Source organism: Zalophus californianus, chromosome 11 (genome assembly GCF_009762305.2).
Source record: "Zalophus californianus isolate mZalCal1 chromosome 11, mZalCal1.pri.v2, whole genome shotgun sequence".
Lineage (NCBI taxonomy): Eukaryota > Metazoa > Chordata > Mammalia > Carnivora > Otariidae > Zalophus > Zalophus californianus.
In genome coordinates this window covers 55,264,255-55,282,497 of record NC_045605.1, presented here as the reverse complement: position 1 = coordinate 55,282,497, position 18,243 = coordinate 55,264,255, and the positions used below count along the sequence as shown (strand labels likewise).

The 18,243-nt window shown below is 37.4% G+C and overlaps 1 protein-coding gene and 1 pseudogene across 7 annotated transcripts in view; both read left to right on the top strand.

Moving 5' to 3' along the window:
* ACER3 (alkaline ceramidase 3) overlaps positions 1-18,243 on the top strand; it is a 163,022-nt gene that overhangs the window by 130,632 nt on the left and 14,147 nt on the right. For all 6 annotated transcript variants that reach the window (XM_027581223.2, XM_027581224.2, XM_027581225.2 and 3 more), the window contains 2 exons: positions 12,950-13,051; positions 15,577-15,681. In XM_027581223.2, the coding sequence (XP_027437024.1) occupies positions 12,950-13,051; positions 15,577-15,681 (207 nt within the window). The remainder of the gene's footprint in view (positions 1-12,949; positions 13,052-15,576; positions 15,682-18,243) is intronic.
* LOC113915363 lies at positions 2,181-6,126 on the top strand (annotated as a pseudogene). The gene has a single exon (XR_003517632.2). The product of XR_003517632.2 is annotated as a transmembrane emp24 domain-containing protein 10-like (transcript).

Genomic DNA, 18,243 nt, shown 5'->3' with positions numbered 1-18,243 from the left:
AAAATGACTCCCCTCTGAATTTGTAGTCACTGTTCTGCCTTCCCACAGATTTTGGATTCAAATACACATTACCTTTATTGTTTGGGAAACTTCAAGGTGTAAAATTATCTTAAACTGATCCAGCATTCCTAGGGCTCCAGTATATCTGAGAGAAGCAAAAGCAAATTATCTTTAAAGAAATGTAGTTTCATGTAAGCCCCTTAGGATTTGTGCAGATTGGATGGAGATCAAACAAGTGTGCCAATCAATTCCAAAACCAGTCAGGAGAAACACAAATCAGTAGAAATAAACCCCCCAAATCACATGCTGAAATATAAAGTAACTATTTAGGAAATACTTAATGAAATGAAAGAGAAAATGAAAAAGTGACCAAGGAACAGGAGATTATCAAAAGTGAAATTCCAGATTTGAAAAAGAATCAATGAACTTCTAACATTAAAAAAATATTGAAATAAAAAACTCTGTGGATAAGCTAAAAAGTAGATTAGACACAGATGAAGATAGAATTAATTAAATTGGAAGACAAGTCTAAAGAAATAAGCCAGAAAGCATTATAGGGAAATAACACTTCTTATTGCAGTTCCAAGGGAAAGAATAGCAAAAAATTGGGACAGAATAGATATTCAAAGAGATAGTAGGTGTAATGTAGATGCTATAAAGCTAAGAGCTGTGTTTCCCTTACTTTTGCCAATAAGTTTCCAGATACATTCAGGTTCTGCCAATCACATGTATTCACATAAGACTGAATTCAGAACCAAGTTAAGTGGGGACGAGAAATGGTAGTATGTAAGGCATCCATTTACTAGAGTGGATCTAAGGTATGCATCATGGCTCTGGAAACAAGTGTGATGATAGCTTCCTGATCTATGAATTATAGCTAAGGTTACAATATGATGCTGGGTGCAAGAGTGGTCCAGAGGCTTCCCAATTCTCCGGCTTCCTAGATGTGAAAAAGAAAAAAGTTACTTTGGCAAGATAATTCTGTGGTAGTGTTCATGAGTCATTCCTAGAGAGCCTAATCCTTGCTCATTCATCATTTTGGTTGGAATTGAATATTAAATTCTTTTCTGCTCTAAATAGAGGTATTATTTGCAGTTGAATGTAGAAAAAGCATACTGAAATTGCTGAAATCCAAAGAGAAAGATCTTACAACATCCAGAGATAAAAGATATATTACTAACAAAGGAATAGTCAGCAACAGACTTATCAACAGCAACAATGAAAGCCAAAACACAGTAGACTATTATCTTCAAAATGCTGAGAGAAATTAACCATCAACTTAGAATTGTATACCCAAATATCTTTTAAAAACAGGGACAAGATAAAGACATTTTAAAACAAACTTTAAAAATGGAGAAAGTTTACTAATATACCTGACTAAAAGACTTTCCCTTTAGGAACTACTTTAGCTGGTGGAGAAAAAATGATAAACCTGTGGGATTATATGAACAAAATATTGTGACTATTTAATATCTATTTTGATATAAATATATATATATATATATTTTAAGATTTTACTTATTCATGAGAGGCAGAGGGAGAAGCAGGCTCCCAAGGAGCAGAGAGCCTGATGCCAGACTGGATCCCAGGACCCCGGGATCATGACCTGAGTCGAAGGCAAGACGCTTAACCATCTGAGCCACCCAGGCGCCCTTGATATATTTTTAAATGAAACTAAAGTGGTGGACAAAATAATATGAGATACAAGAGGATAATCTTCGTTACATAGTTAGTTTCTAAGGTCCTTTTTATTTTGGAAGAAGGTACAGACAGTGATTGATTTTAGATTTTACATGTGTGTTTTTGATAACCATGAGAAACAGTAATTGATTTTGTAGTGACTTTCAAAAACATGAGGGAGTAAATGGAATTATATAAACTGAATCCAGGGGCGCCTGGGTGGCTCACTCGTTAAGCATCTGCCTTCGGCTCAGGTCATGATCCCAGATTCCTGGGACCGAGCCCCACATCGGGCTCCCTGCTCAGTGGGAAGCCTGCTTCTCCCTCCCCACTCCCCTGCTTGTGTTCCCTCTCTCGCTGTGTCTCTCTCTGCCAAATAAATAAATAAAATCTTTAAAAATTTTTAAAAAATTAAAAAAATAAATAAACTGAGTCCAAAAGAAATTAGGAAAAGAAGGGTAAAAAGGGAAGCAGAGAGCAGTTCCGGCGCGGTAGAGGCCCGAGGGGGTGAACAGTCTCCGGCACCATGTCTGGTTTGTCTGGCGCACCAGCTCAGCGTGACCCTTGCCCGTTATCACTGCTGCTTTTACTCCTCCTACTCGGCCCCAGCTTGGTGCACGCCATCTCCTTACGTCCGCCGCTTAACTCCTGCAAGTGCCTCCGCGAGGAGATCCACAAGGACCTGCTGGTGACCGGCACGTACGAAATCACCGTGGTACCAGTCTGGGGGCGCTGGCGGCCTGCGAACCCACCTCAAGATCACAGATTTGCTGGTCATATTCTGTACTCCAAGGAAGATGCAACCAAGGGGAAATTTGCCTTTACCACTGAAGATTATGACATGTTTGAAGTGTGTTTTCAGGGCAAGGGAACAGGGCGGATACCTGATCAACTCGTGATTCTAGACATGAAGCATGGAGTGGAGGTGAAAAATTATGAAGAGATTGCCAAGGTTGAGAAGCTCAAATCTTTAGAAGTGGAGCTCCGACGCTTAGAAGACCTTTCAGAATCCATCGTTAATGATTTTGCCTACATGAAGAAGCGAGAGGAGGAGATGCGAGATACCAGTGAGTCAACACTCGGGTCCTGTACTTCAGCATCTTTTCAGTGTTCTGCCTCATTGGATTAGCCACCTGGCAGGTCTTCTACCTGCGTCGCTTCTTCAAGGCCAAGAAGTTGAAGGAGTAATAAGGCCCAGTCTCCTCCCACCTTGTATCGCAGCCAGCTGAACATCACTGGGATATGTCTGACCTAAGGCATCCTACTAACAGCACCGTCAAGGCACACTGAAGCTTTCTTGCCAGAACTGATCTCTTTTGGTGTGGGAGGACAGGGGTTACCACCGACACCCAACAAGTCAATGAGGGACTTCTTTTTAACTTGGTAGCATTTGGACTGGTTTTGCAACAATAGGACTATTATTAGAGTCACCTATGACAAAAAATAGGGGTTACCTAGATGATGTCAAAGTCAGCATTTGTACTGGCTTTCCTCCTGTGATCTGTTTGAACCACGTTTTCTTTCCTTTTCCTACTCGCTCACCAGCTTGGGCTTCCACTTTAGTTCCTTTACCAAGGTTTGTATGACCATGTTGAACTTGTTTCATTCTGATTGTCCTCTTTGGATTTCTTTGTGAAAACACACTTCACTTTCTCTTGACCCTTAGCTGAAATGTTTAGATAGCTTCTGGTAATATCCTTTCATAAATTTATGTCTCTTAAAAGGGTGATAGATGGGACACCTCATAGAATTGAGCCTTGAACTGTACATAACTCTTAAAGAGGACTTCATTTTAGAGAATTAACATATTTGTGCTCAACTGCCTGAACCTCTTTTGTGTATTTATGTATGTTTAGTTCTGTGCAGTTTTATCAGGTGTAGATTTGTGTGATCACCACCGCAAGATGCAGAACAGTCTCAATTCTCGTATCCCTGTACTACTACCTTTTTATAACCACAGCCACCTCCCTTCTTTTCCCCAAAGTCCCAATTTCTGGCAACCACTAATCTGTTCTCCATCTCTACTATTGTCATTTCAAGAATGTTTTATAAATGGAATCATATAGTATGTAACCTTTTTTGAGATTGGCTTTTAAAACTCAGCATATTTCCCTCGAAATCCATCCATGTTGTTGCATGTTATCAATAGCTTGCTTTTTTTTTTTTTTTTGCTCAGTAGTATTTCGTGGTATGGATGTACCACAGTTTTGTTTAACCATTCCCCCATTGAAGGACCTTGGGGTCATTGTCAGTTTTTGGCCGTTTCTACTAAAGCTGCTGTAAACATTGATGTACAGTTTTTACATGAACATAAATTCTCATTACTCTGGGATAAATGCCCAAGATGGCAAATGCTGGGTTGTATGATAAGCACGCGTTTATTTTTGTAAGAAACCGTCCTACTCTTTTCCCGGAGTGACTGCCATTTTACCTTCCCACCAGCAACGTGTGACCAATCCAATTTCTCCGAATCCTCACCAGTATCTGCTATTGTTGTTATTTTTTATTTTAGTCGTTCTCATAGGTGTGTCTAGTAATACCTCATTATGGTTTTAATTTGCATTTTCCTAATGGCAAATGATGCTGAACATCTTTTCATGTGCTTATTTATCATCTATATATATCTTCCTCAATGAAGTATCTATTCCTTTCCTTTTTGCCCACTTTCTAATTAGCTTGTTTTTTCTACTAAGTTTCGAGAGTTCCTTATATACCCTAGATGCAAGTCCTTTGTCAGATATGTGGTTGCTTGAGTTTTTAATATAACTTCTAGCAAGGAAAATATAGGTAAAATTTACCAACTCTTTTTATGTGGCCAGTCACTGACTTAATTCCTGTCCTTTATGTGTTCCATCTAGCAAATTAAGACATAGGGGGTATAAAAAAATAACACATCTGGGAGAATTATGAATAGAGTAAATACTTGAAAATGAATGTTGCAAAAGCAAAGCCAAGAATTGCTGTGGGAATACAAGGTGCCTAAAGGCCATTAAGTAAGCAAAGGTATGGATACAAATGATTGTGTTTGTGAACAGTTAGGAAAAATACTGTCACTAGAAAATTAGTCCATTTTGCCCAGGAAAGTGGATAGGAGTCTGTCCTTTCTGTAATCTCTTTTAACCCCTGCTGACTGTTACAGGGCTTTGTCTAGTGCAGTGGCAAGAATTACAGAACTTAGGGCATATAGCTTGCAGTTAAGAAGCAGGTGTATTAGCATTAACAGAGAACACTGCTGTGATGACCAGGGTAAAGTACAAAAGTAGAAGAGGGAGTTGAGTGATGTTGTTAAAATCTCAGGCTCTTCTGTTAATGTTCCGGCTACTCTGAACCCCAAAGCGGTCCCCCCTCCACCCTTGTGTGAATTCTTCTGGTGTGGCAGAGTGGTTCTTTCATTAATTTGTGCAACATTGCCATCTGCTAGTAGGAATTGATAGGTACGGCTTCTGAGATTCTGGCGACCGAATCCTCAACGTAAGGAGAGTGGATGTTGAGAAAGTCCACCTGTGGTATTACATAGAGTATATGACAGAGGATACATCCCAGTAGGGGAGAGAATAACCAAATTTGTGGGTCAGATCCATTTTTAGGGGTCTAAAGGTCAAATTTTGTTCTGTACCATTAGCCTAATAAGAAACTCATGTTTCTGACTGGTGCCTTTCCCCTTTTTCAGAAGCAATGACAGTTCTTAATTTGGTTATATTCTTCTGTTTTGACAAAATGGCAAAGAAAAGATAGGAGAGGAGAATATTTTATTTTACTGATTTTTTGTTCCCGAATGTGACTTTGTGAAACTGGGATTTTTTCCATGTCCTTCCCTTTTACTTTCATGCCAAAAATACCAACTCAGACATTTGTGCTTTCGGTTTAAAGTTCATTGATAATTACACCTTGATTTTATCGAAAAAGTAAAAATTATTTGTCTTTGATAGAAGGCTAGTGCAAGAGTAGATCAGCTTTAAAAATGGGAATTTTATCTGCTTTCCTCCATTTTGAGCCTTTTCAACACAGTCTATATAATATAGATAGGAATGATACAGTTTAGGTGCTGTTATATCATTGTCATAAACTCCTGTCATAAGCCATTTTTCTGTTTGTTTAACGGAAAGAGGCATGTGGGATTTCTACAGATTCACTTGTAAATGTTGGATTGGGGATTTTTGTGTAAATTTTCTCAAATAAATGCTAGCAGAAACCAAAAAAAAAAAAAAAGCAGAGAGAAGTCAGAACAAACACAAAGCAGAAACTAAAGGGGTAGAAATAATTCAAAACATATTAATAATCACAGTAAATATAAATGGACAAAGCTAAGCAATTAAAAAACAAAAACTCTCAAGCAGGGAAAAGAAATCCAGCTATGTGATATTCATAAAAAGCGTGATTAAAACATAAATACACAGTACATTGCACACCCACCACAAAATATACATAGCTTAAGAGTTGTATCTCTTTTCTCAGCAGGTACCAGTTGTAAATAGGAATGAACTAGGATCCAAAATGTGAAACCAAAAACAAAGCAGCTATGTGTAGTTAGTAATTTCTAGTTTAAATTGTAACTGAACATTGTGGCTTCATATGTGTTATTTTATATTGTACTTTTCCCATCACTGATGGTTTGGACTTTAATAAAAGAAATTCCATTGTTTTTAATATCACAAAATGAGAATATTTCAACAGTTATATTCTAGAAAGCAATATACTAATTGAAGTGAATGCTTGTATATATTAAGATATAGCCTTAACCCTTTGTCTCCATGCCTCACTGTCAAATGATTAAAACTATTATCGTCAGCATGCTGGACCGAGAGGTAAACACTGGAGTGGTGTTAGAGCAGGTACTGATGCTGTCAGTGTTTCGCACTATATGTTTATGCTACAAAAGTGCCATATTAGACTCTAGCTAGCTAGTACTGCTGTATTATGTAATCCAAAGAGGGAGACAGGACTTGATTAACTAAATGCTTCTTTAAGATACTGTTACTAGCCTTGGCTTGGATATGTCATGCAGCTTTATGTGGCTATTTTCATTTACTTAGCATTACTTTAATACCTTGAGTGGAGAGCCAGACATTCTCTTCACCTGACTAGCAATGGCCATTTAACTGCAGCAGGAAGAGTTCATTTGTAGGAAAATTGGTCACAACTGGCACTTAAGATCAGTAGAGCTGTTTATACTTGGTGCTTAAGATGCTGTCTGCCGAAAGCTCTGAAAGACTTTAAGATAGAAAGTAATACTACAATACTACTGAGTTTTCGTAGAATTATTACATTTGATAATAAAACCACCTGATTAGTCTCAAAAAATCCACATAAATACACAGTACTTTTAAAAGAAAAGGGTATAAAAACAATATGTGCCATACAAATACTGACTAAAAGAAAGCTGGACTAGCTATTTTAATAACAAAAAAATTAAAGCATTATTTAAAACAAATGTGTTTGCTACATTATTATTAAAAGATTTGATTTACCAGGGGAAAAAAGGCAGTTCTAAACCGTGTATGGAAAATTTTAAGCAAAAATTGACAGAATTACAAAGAGAAGTATATCAATGTTCCATCATGCTGAAATATTTTAACACAGTAACCATATGAACAAGGATATAGACAAAATTTGAATAATACAATAACAAGTTGATATAATATATTTAAGTTAACGAAGCTTGGTCTTCTCAAGCATGCATGGAGTAGTTATTAAATCTACCAGACACTAGTTTTAAAGCAAAGTTCAACAAACTTTAAAGTATAACATGTTCTCTGACTATAGTACAATTAGGTCAAAACAGGATTAGTCAAAATAGCCCATATATTTGGAAACTTAAAACCATACTTGTAAATACAAGTAAGAAAAAGAAAATCACAGTAGAAATAATACTTATAAAGTAATCATAGTGAAAGTACTACAAAGTACTGGTTCTTAGAGGGAAATTTATGCCTTAGATGTTTACATTAGAAGTAGAGAAACTGAAGAATAATGAACTAAGCATACAACTTCAATAATTAGAAAAAGGATCAATAGATTCAGTCCACATAGAAATGAAGAATGGGACTACTAAAGGTCAGACATTAATGAAAAGAAAACATATAATATTGAAGATCAACATCTTCAATCTAATTTTGCTCCCTTCCGAAACCCTACTAAAACTCCAACAAAGGAATTCATTTATAAAGCATAAACCCACAAGAAGACTCAATAAAATTTTAAGAGCTGAAAAATAGATGGATTACTGCTAATCCAAGAAAGCCGAATTTTAAACAAAGAACCTCCAATTTACATCAGAATTTTCTCAAGTATCGAGTATCAAGCATTAACAGCAACAGACAGTTTGGAAAAGCAGATGGAAGAGGGGTCTAAAATAAAGAGGACTGGTTAAAAGCCTTAAGAGGCTGTTAACTGCTTACATCCCCTCACCTACTCCATACCACTGAATAACTGCAGGAGCCTGTATAGGCCTATTCTCTGGTAAGGGTGAACAATGTCTCTAGATTGGGCTTTGCCAGCCACAACTGAGCATGTGAATACCACAGTGAAATCAGAGAAATTGAATGACCTTACGCATTTTGAATGTTGAATGTAAAACCTTCTAAGCAGAAAACTGAGAGAATCTTCTTTTAGGGAATATGAGAAGCCTAAAAGACCTAACAATACTGATTTGGGGGTTCCCTAACAATTGGCCCAGCAAAATAACCCTATAATAAAGGTTACTAGTCAAAGGGCCTCAACCACATGCTTAGAGCTTGTGGTCGGTCACCTTTTTATTTTCCCATTCTTAAGAATGAGGAAACAGTGCCAGACATGATGAATGCATCCAGTATGAAAGAGACCAAAACAAATAAGGGGGAAAAAAAATCAACTTAGAAGAAACAACTTACGCATGAAGAAGAAAACTTCAAAAGTAACAAAACAACAAATATCATTAATCCATTCATATTTCTAGAAATATACTATATCTGTGAGTCAAGAGTAGGATGCAGTATAAAAAAAGGAACATTCAGAGAATCTCCTACTCCCCCGAAGATACTAAAAATACGGTAAAATGGAAAACTGAAGTGAATGGTTAGAAAGCTACAGTTAAATAAGCCACTGGAATTCCTTCTCCAGAACACACATTGTGACTGCATTATGGTCCATCATCCCCCATCCACCAGTAAGAATCTACCACAGGAAAGGCACTAAACCCATGGTGTGGTCCAGAGTAACCAAGATAGCATGAGGCCTAAGGACCCTTGGGCCCACTCACCACCACTGCTCTAGAAACAGTGAAGTGTTTCCTCCAGTCTGTGGGCTTCACAGCAGAAAAGGCAGAAGCACACGCACACACACCTACACACCTGGGTGCTACCAGGATGATGAGAAAGAAATGGAGAAGAGACTCAATATTACTGGGCCAGATACAAGAACCAGCATAAAAAAGGGGAGGGGACAATGCAGATAAAATAGAAGAGAAGGTATCATTACCAAAATTACTTAAGAAAATATCCTGCAATTGAAAGACATGAATTATTACATTGAAACAACCCACTAGCTGTTCAACACAATGGGTTGAAATAGACCCAATGCCAGTTTCAGAATTCTTGACAGGAAGATTCCACAAGTTTGTAGAGTTAGAAGGCAGAAATACATACAAAGGATCAGGAATCAGAATGGTTTGCGGCTTATCAAAACAAAACTGGCAGCTAGAATTCTAGAATTCTAACTTAGAATCCTGTAGCCAACCAAACTATCAACTCATATATTTGAGTTCTCAAAAAAAAGCTATAGCCTGTAAACTATTACTCAGAAACCTCCTGAAGGATGTATAGTGAGAGAGTAAACCAAAAAGGAGGAAGAACATGAGATAACAAGACATAGGAAATCTAACATTGAGAGAGGTAAAGGCAATTCTCAGGGTGAAGAGGTAGGGAAAGAATTTCTCAGATGATAGCTATACACTGGTCAGGAAGGTGGTCCAGAATGAAGCAGTGTGACTCCAGACCCAGATATGTTGAGGGCCTTCTGTATTACACATTCTCATACCTGATAATAATGGGTAGTCTGTCCCCAGAATCTTATTTACTTAGCTTGTAGGGATCGTGTGTTGATGAAATTCTTGCTCTCTCCTCTGTACCCTGCTGCCTGGATAACCAAAGACATTCATTTCACCCCACAGAAGAATTTTGCTTTGAACTACTGCTGAGAGCTGAAGATTGGCCCCGGTAAGTAAGCTTAGACGCAGAAAATAGAGAGTACTGTACTCCCGTTGATCATATTCTGTCACATCTCAGCACCTGGCCCACACTGCATCCCTGCCAGATGCCTTCACTGTGTTGAGCCCTATGTTTCCTGGGACTCATTCTTGCCTCCCCTAAATGGGGTTATGATAAACTCTGAAAAGCTGAAGACAGACTGTGACTCTCTTAACCTGATCTTCTCTGAGAACCTTTCTCAAACAGTGGCAATAATGCTTTTTCCATGCACAGCCAGGTTTGTGCTTTCCTGGTTTTTAAACTACCCTTTTTCATTCATTTATGTACAAATACTTACAGTTAAAAATAAGAAAATATTTGAGAAAATGTATTCTTGTTCACCATACTTAAAAAAAAGAAAAAGTACATGAAGATAGCAGTAGATTTAGAAAGAGCATTCTATAAAATTCAACAGCTATTTACAAACTAAAAACAAAACCCTTTACAAATTAGTAATAGACGGGAACTTTCTTAACTTGTGAACTCTACAGCATCTAACACATGTTGTAATGAAATGTTAAAAAAAAAAAGTTATCTTTAAAATGATGAATAGGGCACCTGGGTGGCTCAGATGACTAAGTGTCTGCCTTCGGCTCAGGTCATAATCCCAGGGTCCTGGGATCGAGTCCTGCATCGGGCTCCCTGCTCAGCGGGGAGCATGCTTCTCCCTCTGCTTCTCTCTTTCTCTCTCTCTGTCTCTCATGAATAAATAAATAAAATCTTTAAAAAAATAAATAAAATAAAATAAAATGAATAAAACAAGAATATGTATTATCACCACTTCTGTTCAACATTACACTGGTTGAAGGCTTGTCCAATATAGTATTTGCAAATCGCATGATCATGTACAGAAAATGTCATAGGACATGTACCAAAAAACTACTAGAAGTAGTAAGTTGGAATTCAGCAAGTTCATGAAATTCAAAGGAATATTCAAAAATCATATTTCTATATACTAGCAGCAAACAATTGAAAAGTGAAATTTCAAAAATACAATTTCCAGTAGCACCAAAAAACATCAGATGTTTAAGGATTAAATTTAGGAACTGTATGTAAGGCCTGCATATGGGAAACTACAATGAACAGTTTTTTGCTGAGGGAAATTAAAGAAGACCTAAATAAATGGATAGATGTACCATTTTCATGGATTAGAAAACTCAATATTATTAAGATGTCAGTTCTCCCCAACTGATCTATAAGTTTAATGCAATCATAATCAAAATCTCTGCAGGCTTTTTGATAAAAATTAAGAAACTGATTCTGAAATTTATATGGGAATGCAAAGGATCTAGAAGAACTAAAATAATTTTAAAAAAGAATGACAGAGGCACCTGGGTGGCTCAGTCAGTTAAGTGGCTGCCTTCAGCTCAGGTCATGATGTCAGGGTCCTGGGATCGAACCCTATGTTGGGCTCCCTGCTCAGTGGGGAGCCTGCTGCTCCCCCTGCTTGTGCTCACTCTTTCTTTCTCTCTGTCAAATAAATAAAATCTTTGGGAAAAAAAAGTGAAAGGCAAATCACAGATTTGGAGAAAATACAAAATATATATCCAACAAAGGATTTAATGTTTAGACTATATAAAGAACTCTTACAACTCAATAAGAGGCAAATAATTTTTTTAAATACACAAAGATTCAGCAGACTATCAAAGAAGATACATGGACGGCAAATAGCACATGAGAAGATGTTCCGAAACAGTCATTAGGGAAATGCAAATTAAAACAACAGTGAGATACCACTGACGCCTACAAGGTACAACTAAAATTAAAAAAAAAAAATACCCATGTTATACCAAGGGTTGGTGAGGATATAGAACAATACTCATACACTGCTGGTGGGCATGTGAAGTGATCCAGTCACTTTGGAAAGCAGTTTAACAGTGCCTTAAGAAGTTTAACATTCACCTGCCACTCACCTGCTGTACAGTACAGCTATTCCTCTCCTGGCTTTTTACCCAATAGAAATGAAAGCATACGCTCATACAAAAACTTACTTATCAGTGTTCATAGCTGTTTTATTTGTTACAGAAAAAATTGAAACAACATAAATGTCCACCAACATTTGGACAGATAAAACAAGTTGTCATATATCCATACAGTGGAATACTACTCAGCGATTAAAGAAAAGGAAGTATTGATACACATAACAACGTGGACAAATTTTAAAATAATTATGCCAAGTGAAAGAAGCCATACAGTGAAGAGGATATACTGTGTTATTCCATTTATATGACATTCTAAAAAATGCAAACTAGCTTTTGGAGATGATGGATATGTTTATTATCTTGATTGTAGTGTTTCATGGATATATACAAATGTACCGATCAAATGTACACTTGAAATATATTCAGTTAAATGTAAGTCACTGATACATCATTGAAGCTATAAAAATATATAAGCTACTGTTTTTATTTTGGGTAACTCAACTAAGCTTCAGTTTTCTTATCAGTGAAGTGCAAAGACTAATACCTGCCTTATAGGGTTTATTTGAAGATTTTATTCATTTGCTTGTGTATCCAATTGATGATGGTGCCTGCCTGACACAGAGCAGGTGACTCAGTGTTAATTCTGTTCCTGCACCCCCCTGCCTCTTCCAGGGGACGATAAAGTTATTGGGGGCCTTCAGTTTACTTTCTTGAAACACTTAGCAAAGTCTTAATGGCATATTCTTTCTCATTTTTTTAATGGCTAAATGTAATAGGCAAATGTATTAGAGAATTTAATAGATAGGTTTGCTTTTAATACTAATGAAAACTGGGCACCTGGGTGGCTCAGTCAAGCGTCTGCCTTTGGCTCAGGTCATGATCTCAGGGTCCTGGGATCGGCCCCCGCATCGGGCTCCCTGCTCAGCCAGGAGCCTGCTTCTCTCTCTCCCACTCCCCCTGCTTGTGTTCCCTCTCAGTGTGTCTCTGTCTGTCAAATAAATAAATAAAAGCTTTAAAAAAAAATACTAACGAAAACTTTTCCTTCTCATGAAAGCAGTAGCTTCAAGTTCTGATCATCACATGACTTAACAAAATTTCAGTTTGCTTTCTTTTTTTTCCCCACAGGGTTTATCCATGGCTCAGAGGACTGGGTTATACATCCTTGGGTATATTTTTAATGGGATTTCTATTATGGAACATAGATAACATCTTTTGTGATTCACTGAGGTAAGATATATTTTCAGTCTTTAAGAAATATTTTTGGAAGCAATCTATTAAGCAGAAAATTTCATAGGCATATAGAATTATTAGTGCTATGAAGTGAATTTTTGCCATTGTTGAAGTTAAATTCTGACAATACTTGTTTAATTAACCTAAAAATTTGGACCTAAGACTATTTCATAATATCTGTAGGGATTTTTATGTGTATGCATCACAGAATTATAGAGTTGATCAGATGTTAATTAGGCCTCTGAAATCTCCCTAATCTGCTGTGTTGAAAAAATACTAATGATTTATAAGAAGCATCTAAGATACATGCATATAATTTTGTAGTTTAATATACTTAATGTTGTTTTCTAAGAAAGGCAAGTGTTTCTTTTACCATCTTGTCAGCAATTTTGTATTGACTAGAGTTTGAATTTTGGGTCTGTGGACCTTAGTCTGTCACTAAGATAAATATCTTTCTGGGCCTCAGTTTACATAAAATGAACATGTTGAAGAGGTTAAACTAGTGGGTCCTTCCAATTCAAAATTCTGTGCCCTAAAGTTTTGCATAAACACATATGTTGAAAAGCACCAGACAGAGGCAATCAGCAAAATTCTGACTGTGGGAAATCTACAGGATAAATGGCAGAGGAGGTAAGAAAGAGAAGAGGAACATAGAGATTAAAAGAGACTTAAGGGGCGCCTGGGTGGCTTATTCGGTTAAGTGTCCGACTCTGGATTTTGGCTCAGGTCATCATTGTGGGCTGGTGAGAGGGAGCCCTGTGTGTCAGCCTCTGTGCTCAGCAAAGAGTCTAGTTGGGATTCTCTCTCTCTCCTGCCCTTCCCCCCATGGGCACACTCTCTCTCTCTCAGGAAGGAAGGAAGAAAGAGAAAAAGAAAGAAAGAAGGAAAGAGAAAGAAAGAGGAAAGAAAATATTTAAAAATAAATAAAAGACTTAAGAGATACACTGTATCAACCAAATGCAGTGTGTTGATTTTTTTTGAATTTTGATTCAAGCAAACAAACTGCAAAACAAAATTTTAAACTTATGAGAATTGGAACTTTAATCAATAATTGAATATTTTGTGATATTAAGGGATATTGTTAATATTTTATATGTGAAAATGGTATTGTTATGTTTTAAAGAGGTTTTTTTTTTTTTTTAAGATTTGTTTCTTTACTTAGAGAAAGCAAGCACAAGTGGGAGGGGCAGAGGGAGAGGGAGAGAGAATCGTAAGCATACTCCACGCTCAGTGTGAAGCCCTACTTGGGGCTTGATCTCATGACTTTGAGATCATGACCCTGAGATCACAACCTGAGTGGAAACCAAGAGTCAGTCACTCAACCGACTGCACCACCCAGGCACCCCTTTAAAGAGGTTTTAATCTTTTAGAGACACATACTGAAATATTTAAAGTTAAAATGATACAATATCTGGGATTTACTTCAAAATATGGAAGGGGGGAAGTGGATGAGAGTCTAGATGGTTGGCTGTAAGTTATAATTGTTGAAGCTGGATAATGGGTACATTATAATTTTGCCTACTTTTGCACATGTTTGAAATTTTCCATAATAAATAAGTAAATATATATTTTAAATGCACACAAACAAACAAGTAATATACTTTGCTTAGAAAACTAAGTTCTGAATGAGTGGTTCTGAATCCGTATTACCCAGCAGAAGCCCCATTAGAGAGAGCATTTACACTGCTGAGATAAGTCATTCTCCTCTGGGTAAGAGCCACTAAGAAATAAAGTAGGTTTTTAGAGATGGTAATTGTCTCAAAACTTCATGGGGTATCTACAGAAATAGTTTTACATTGATTTTTTTCCCTTCTAATAAATGAGAATATTAATATGGTACACATTTAATCGAAAGATGTAGAATTTGAGACTCAGCTGCGCCTTGGCTGAGTGACTTGGGTCACCCAGTCTCTGAATTTTAGGTTGCTCATCTGTAAAGCAAAACTAATTAATAGCCACCTCAAAGACTCACTATGAGGTGAAATAGTATTTACAAAAGTACTTTGTAGACTGCATGGTGCTCATCAAGATGATGAATGTGTGTAGGGCAAGGAAAGGCATGTATCTAGTTTCTTGAGTGAATAGCTAAGTAGACCAATGTTTCCCAAATTGTGTTCCAGGAAACACTTGTTCCATAAAGTGTTAGTAAGATATTACTTGAAGAAAGGGTTCTGTCCATTAGTACATTACCTTAAAAAAAATGAAATGTATAGTTCTGTTAGGACTTCTCAAAGCCTTCATTCTATTAATAGACATTGCAGTTTCCAAGAGGGCAATAAACTATGTACTATTTTCTATGTTTTCTTTGAACACAGAATCATTTCTTCATGGAACTTCTGCTAGGAACACTGTTCCTCAAAATATACTTTGGAAAACAATATGCAGACTACAGCAGACTTAAGGAAATTAAATAATTGCCATATCTGAGAATAACATTTCAAATTGCTCAAAGGCTGTCAGCATTAGTTGCTAAATATTAAAAAAATAATAATACGGTGATTTCTTTCCCCCTCTTTACACAGGAACTTTCGAAAGAAGGTGCCACCTATCATAGGTGTTGCCACACAGTTTCATGCATGGTGGCATATTTTAACTGGCCTTGGTTCTTATCTTCACATCCTTTTCAGGTAGGAAAGAGAGAGTTTTTTTAGCATAGTATTGAAGTATTTTGTTCCTTTACCCTTCAAATAGGATGTTGTAAATATAAAATGTCAGAGACAAAAATCAGGAACTTATGTTCTAGCTTTGCCTCTGCCCCTGGGTGACCTTAAGCAAGTCCCTTCCCCTCTCTGAAGCTTAGTTAGTTTTCTCATCCTTTTTTTTTTTAAGGTTTTATTTATTTGTCAGAGAGAGACTGAGCAAGTAGTGGGAGTGGCAAGCAGAGGGAGAAGACGAAGCAGGCTCCCCACTGAGCAAGGAGCCCGATGTAGGACTAGATCCCAGGACCCTGGGATCATGACCTGAGCCGAAGGCAGCCGCTTAACCGACTGAGCCACCCAGGTGTCCCTAGTTTTCTCATCCTTAAAGTGAGATGGTTGTACTAACTGATCTCTGACACATGACTACATTTTAAGTAATCATTCCTCTCCTTTTTAGAGCAAGTAGGATGTAAACATTTCCATTTCTTTCTTTATCAACATATTTTGTTGTTGTTTATCAGAGAACAAATTTAGAGGGGAAAAAGCAGCCAGATCCCCTAAGTACCGGACTGGAAAAGCATGTGTATCAGAAGTTCCCAGCTTAATTTGTTCCTTCCCTGAGATAAGTTGGTTGCCAGTTTTCTTCCCTTGCTCAAGAGTCTGTTGGAGGTTAATCATTTACAACCAAAATGAAATTAGAATTCTCTCTGATCACACTATTCAAATAATGCCTCCATATCATTCTCCACTTACCAGGCTTTATTGTTTGCCCCCACCAGCTAGACTTAAAGTTCTTTGAGATAAGGGACTTTATCTTATTCACTGCTACCTCTCAAATGCTTAGAACAATGGCTATCAGATAGTAAGCACTCATTATATATTATTAAATGATTTAATGAATGAATGTGTGCCTATTGATCTCTTTACTAGGGGGTCAGAATATGTTTAATCTCAAATTCTTCTCAAGAGTTGAGAGAGCTGAAATATTTCTAGAAAGGGGAAGAGAATTTTCCTTTGAACCAATGTGAAAATTTACTCAACTGAAATTTGTAGAATACTTCCTCAAAATAACATTTGCATCTCAACTCTCTGGAGATCAATTTATTTAGGCAACCTGAATTATCTAAAATATAACTACCTGAGGATTATAGACAAAGAACTTCTGGGCAGCTAAATAAGAATCATTGAATTCATGCTCTAAAGAGCTCAAGGTTATTAGTCATGGACGAGCTCTTAAACTCTGACTATAAGTATATTTATTTTACCTTTTGCAACCTGTTACTACATTGATTATTTGGATTCTCAGCCCGTAGCACATTAGAAATAGCTAATTTAAAAGGGAAGGGATAGGAAATGTTTGAGGAAATTGAAAAATGAAAGAGAAGAAATAATAACTATAAAATGAGCCTGAGAATTATAAACTTAGCACCTTAACACTGCCCAAGAAGTCCCGAGGACATTACTGCAGTGTAATACAATACAGTCGTAAAGTTCTATAATAAATAAGAAGGGAAAGTATACTCATCATATGCTATTTTTAAACGTTAGGTTCCCGCTTTCCCCTTCCCTTTTTCACCTTCCCCTTTCCGTTTCCCTTCCCCTTTAGGCTTCTCTCCTCCTGATATGGAAACCCTTCAGGGAGGCGGGGTACTGAGGGGGGAGAAGTGCTGTGCCGTGGTGGCCGCTTTCAGTGTGTGAGGAATGAAGAAAGGAGGTCAGATCCGGTGGTGATGGGGAGGTGGCTGCTGTGCAGTGCAGGGAAGCAGAGTGACCAGGGGAAGGGATATGGCGGGGTGGGTGGAGGAGGTGGCTGAAGTTAGGAAATGGGTTACACTGAACAAGTACATTCATTGATTAAACAATAAGTAAATATATTGGAGATAACAAAAGCCTGATTTCCCCACTGTCTCAGAAGGGATTTACAAATATGGAAAGAGGGAAAGCTAGATGGAATCTTGAGGGGGTTAGATTAGAATTTAAATTATTAGGGGTGTCTGGGTGGCTCAGTCGGTTAAGCGTCGGACTTAAGCTCAGGTCATGATCTCAGGGTCCTGGGATTGAGCCGCGCATCAGGCTCTGCTCAGTGGGGAGTCTGCTTCACCCTCTGCCTGCTGCTCCCCGCCCCCCCACTTGTGCTCTCTCGCTCTCTCAAATAAATAAATAAAAATCTTAAAAAAAAAGTATTAGTATGAACTCATGAGTGTGTGACACCAACATAAATGTACACACAGATATGGAAAAAGTTAGATGTATGTGTGTTGTATAAGTTATAAATATATATGTATACATATGCTTACACATACATGTATTGCTTAGCTCTTTGAACCCCTGTGAAGGCTGAAAGGCAAGCTTTGGCCTTCTAAACCTGAGATAGTGTGAATATCAAAATTAAATAGCAAGAGTTTCAAGTTACAACCCTTTGAATAAAATGAGAATCTATGAGTGCATACTAATACAAATAAATGAGAAGGGAAGCTCTTCCTTACACAAGAATGCCCCATAACAAATGTGGAAGAAACAGTGGTCACAGATGATCACCACTTGGCAACC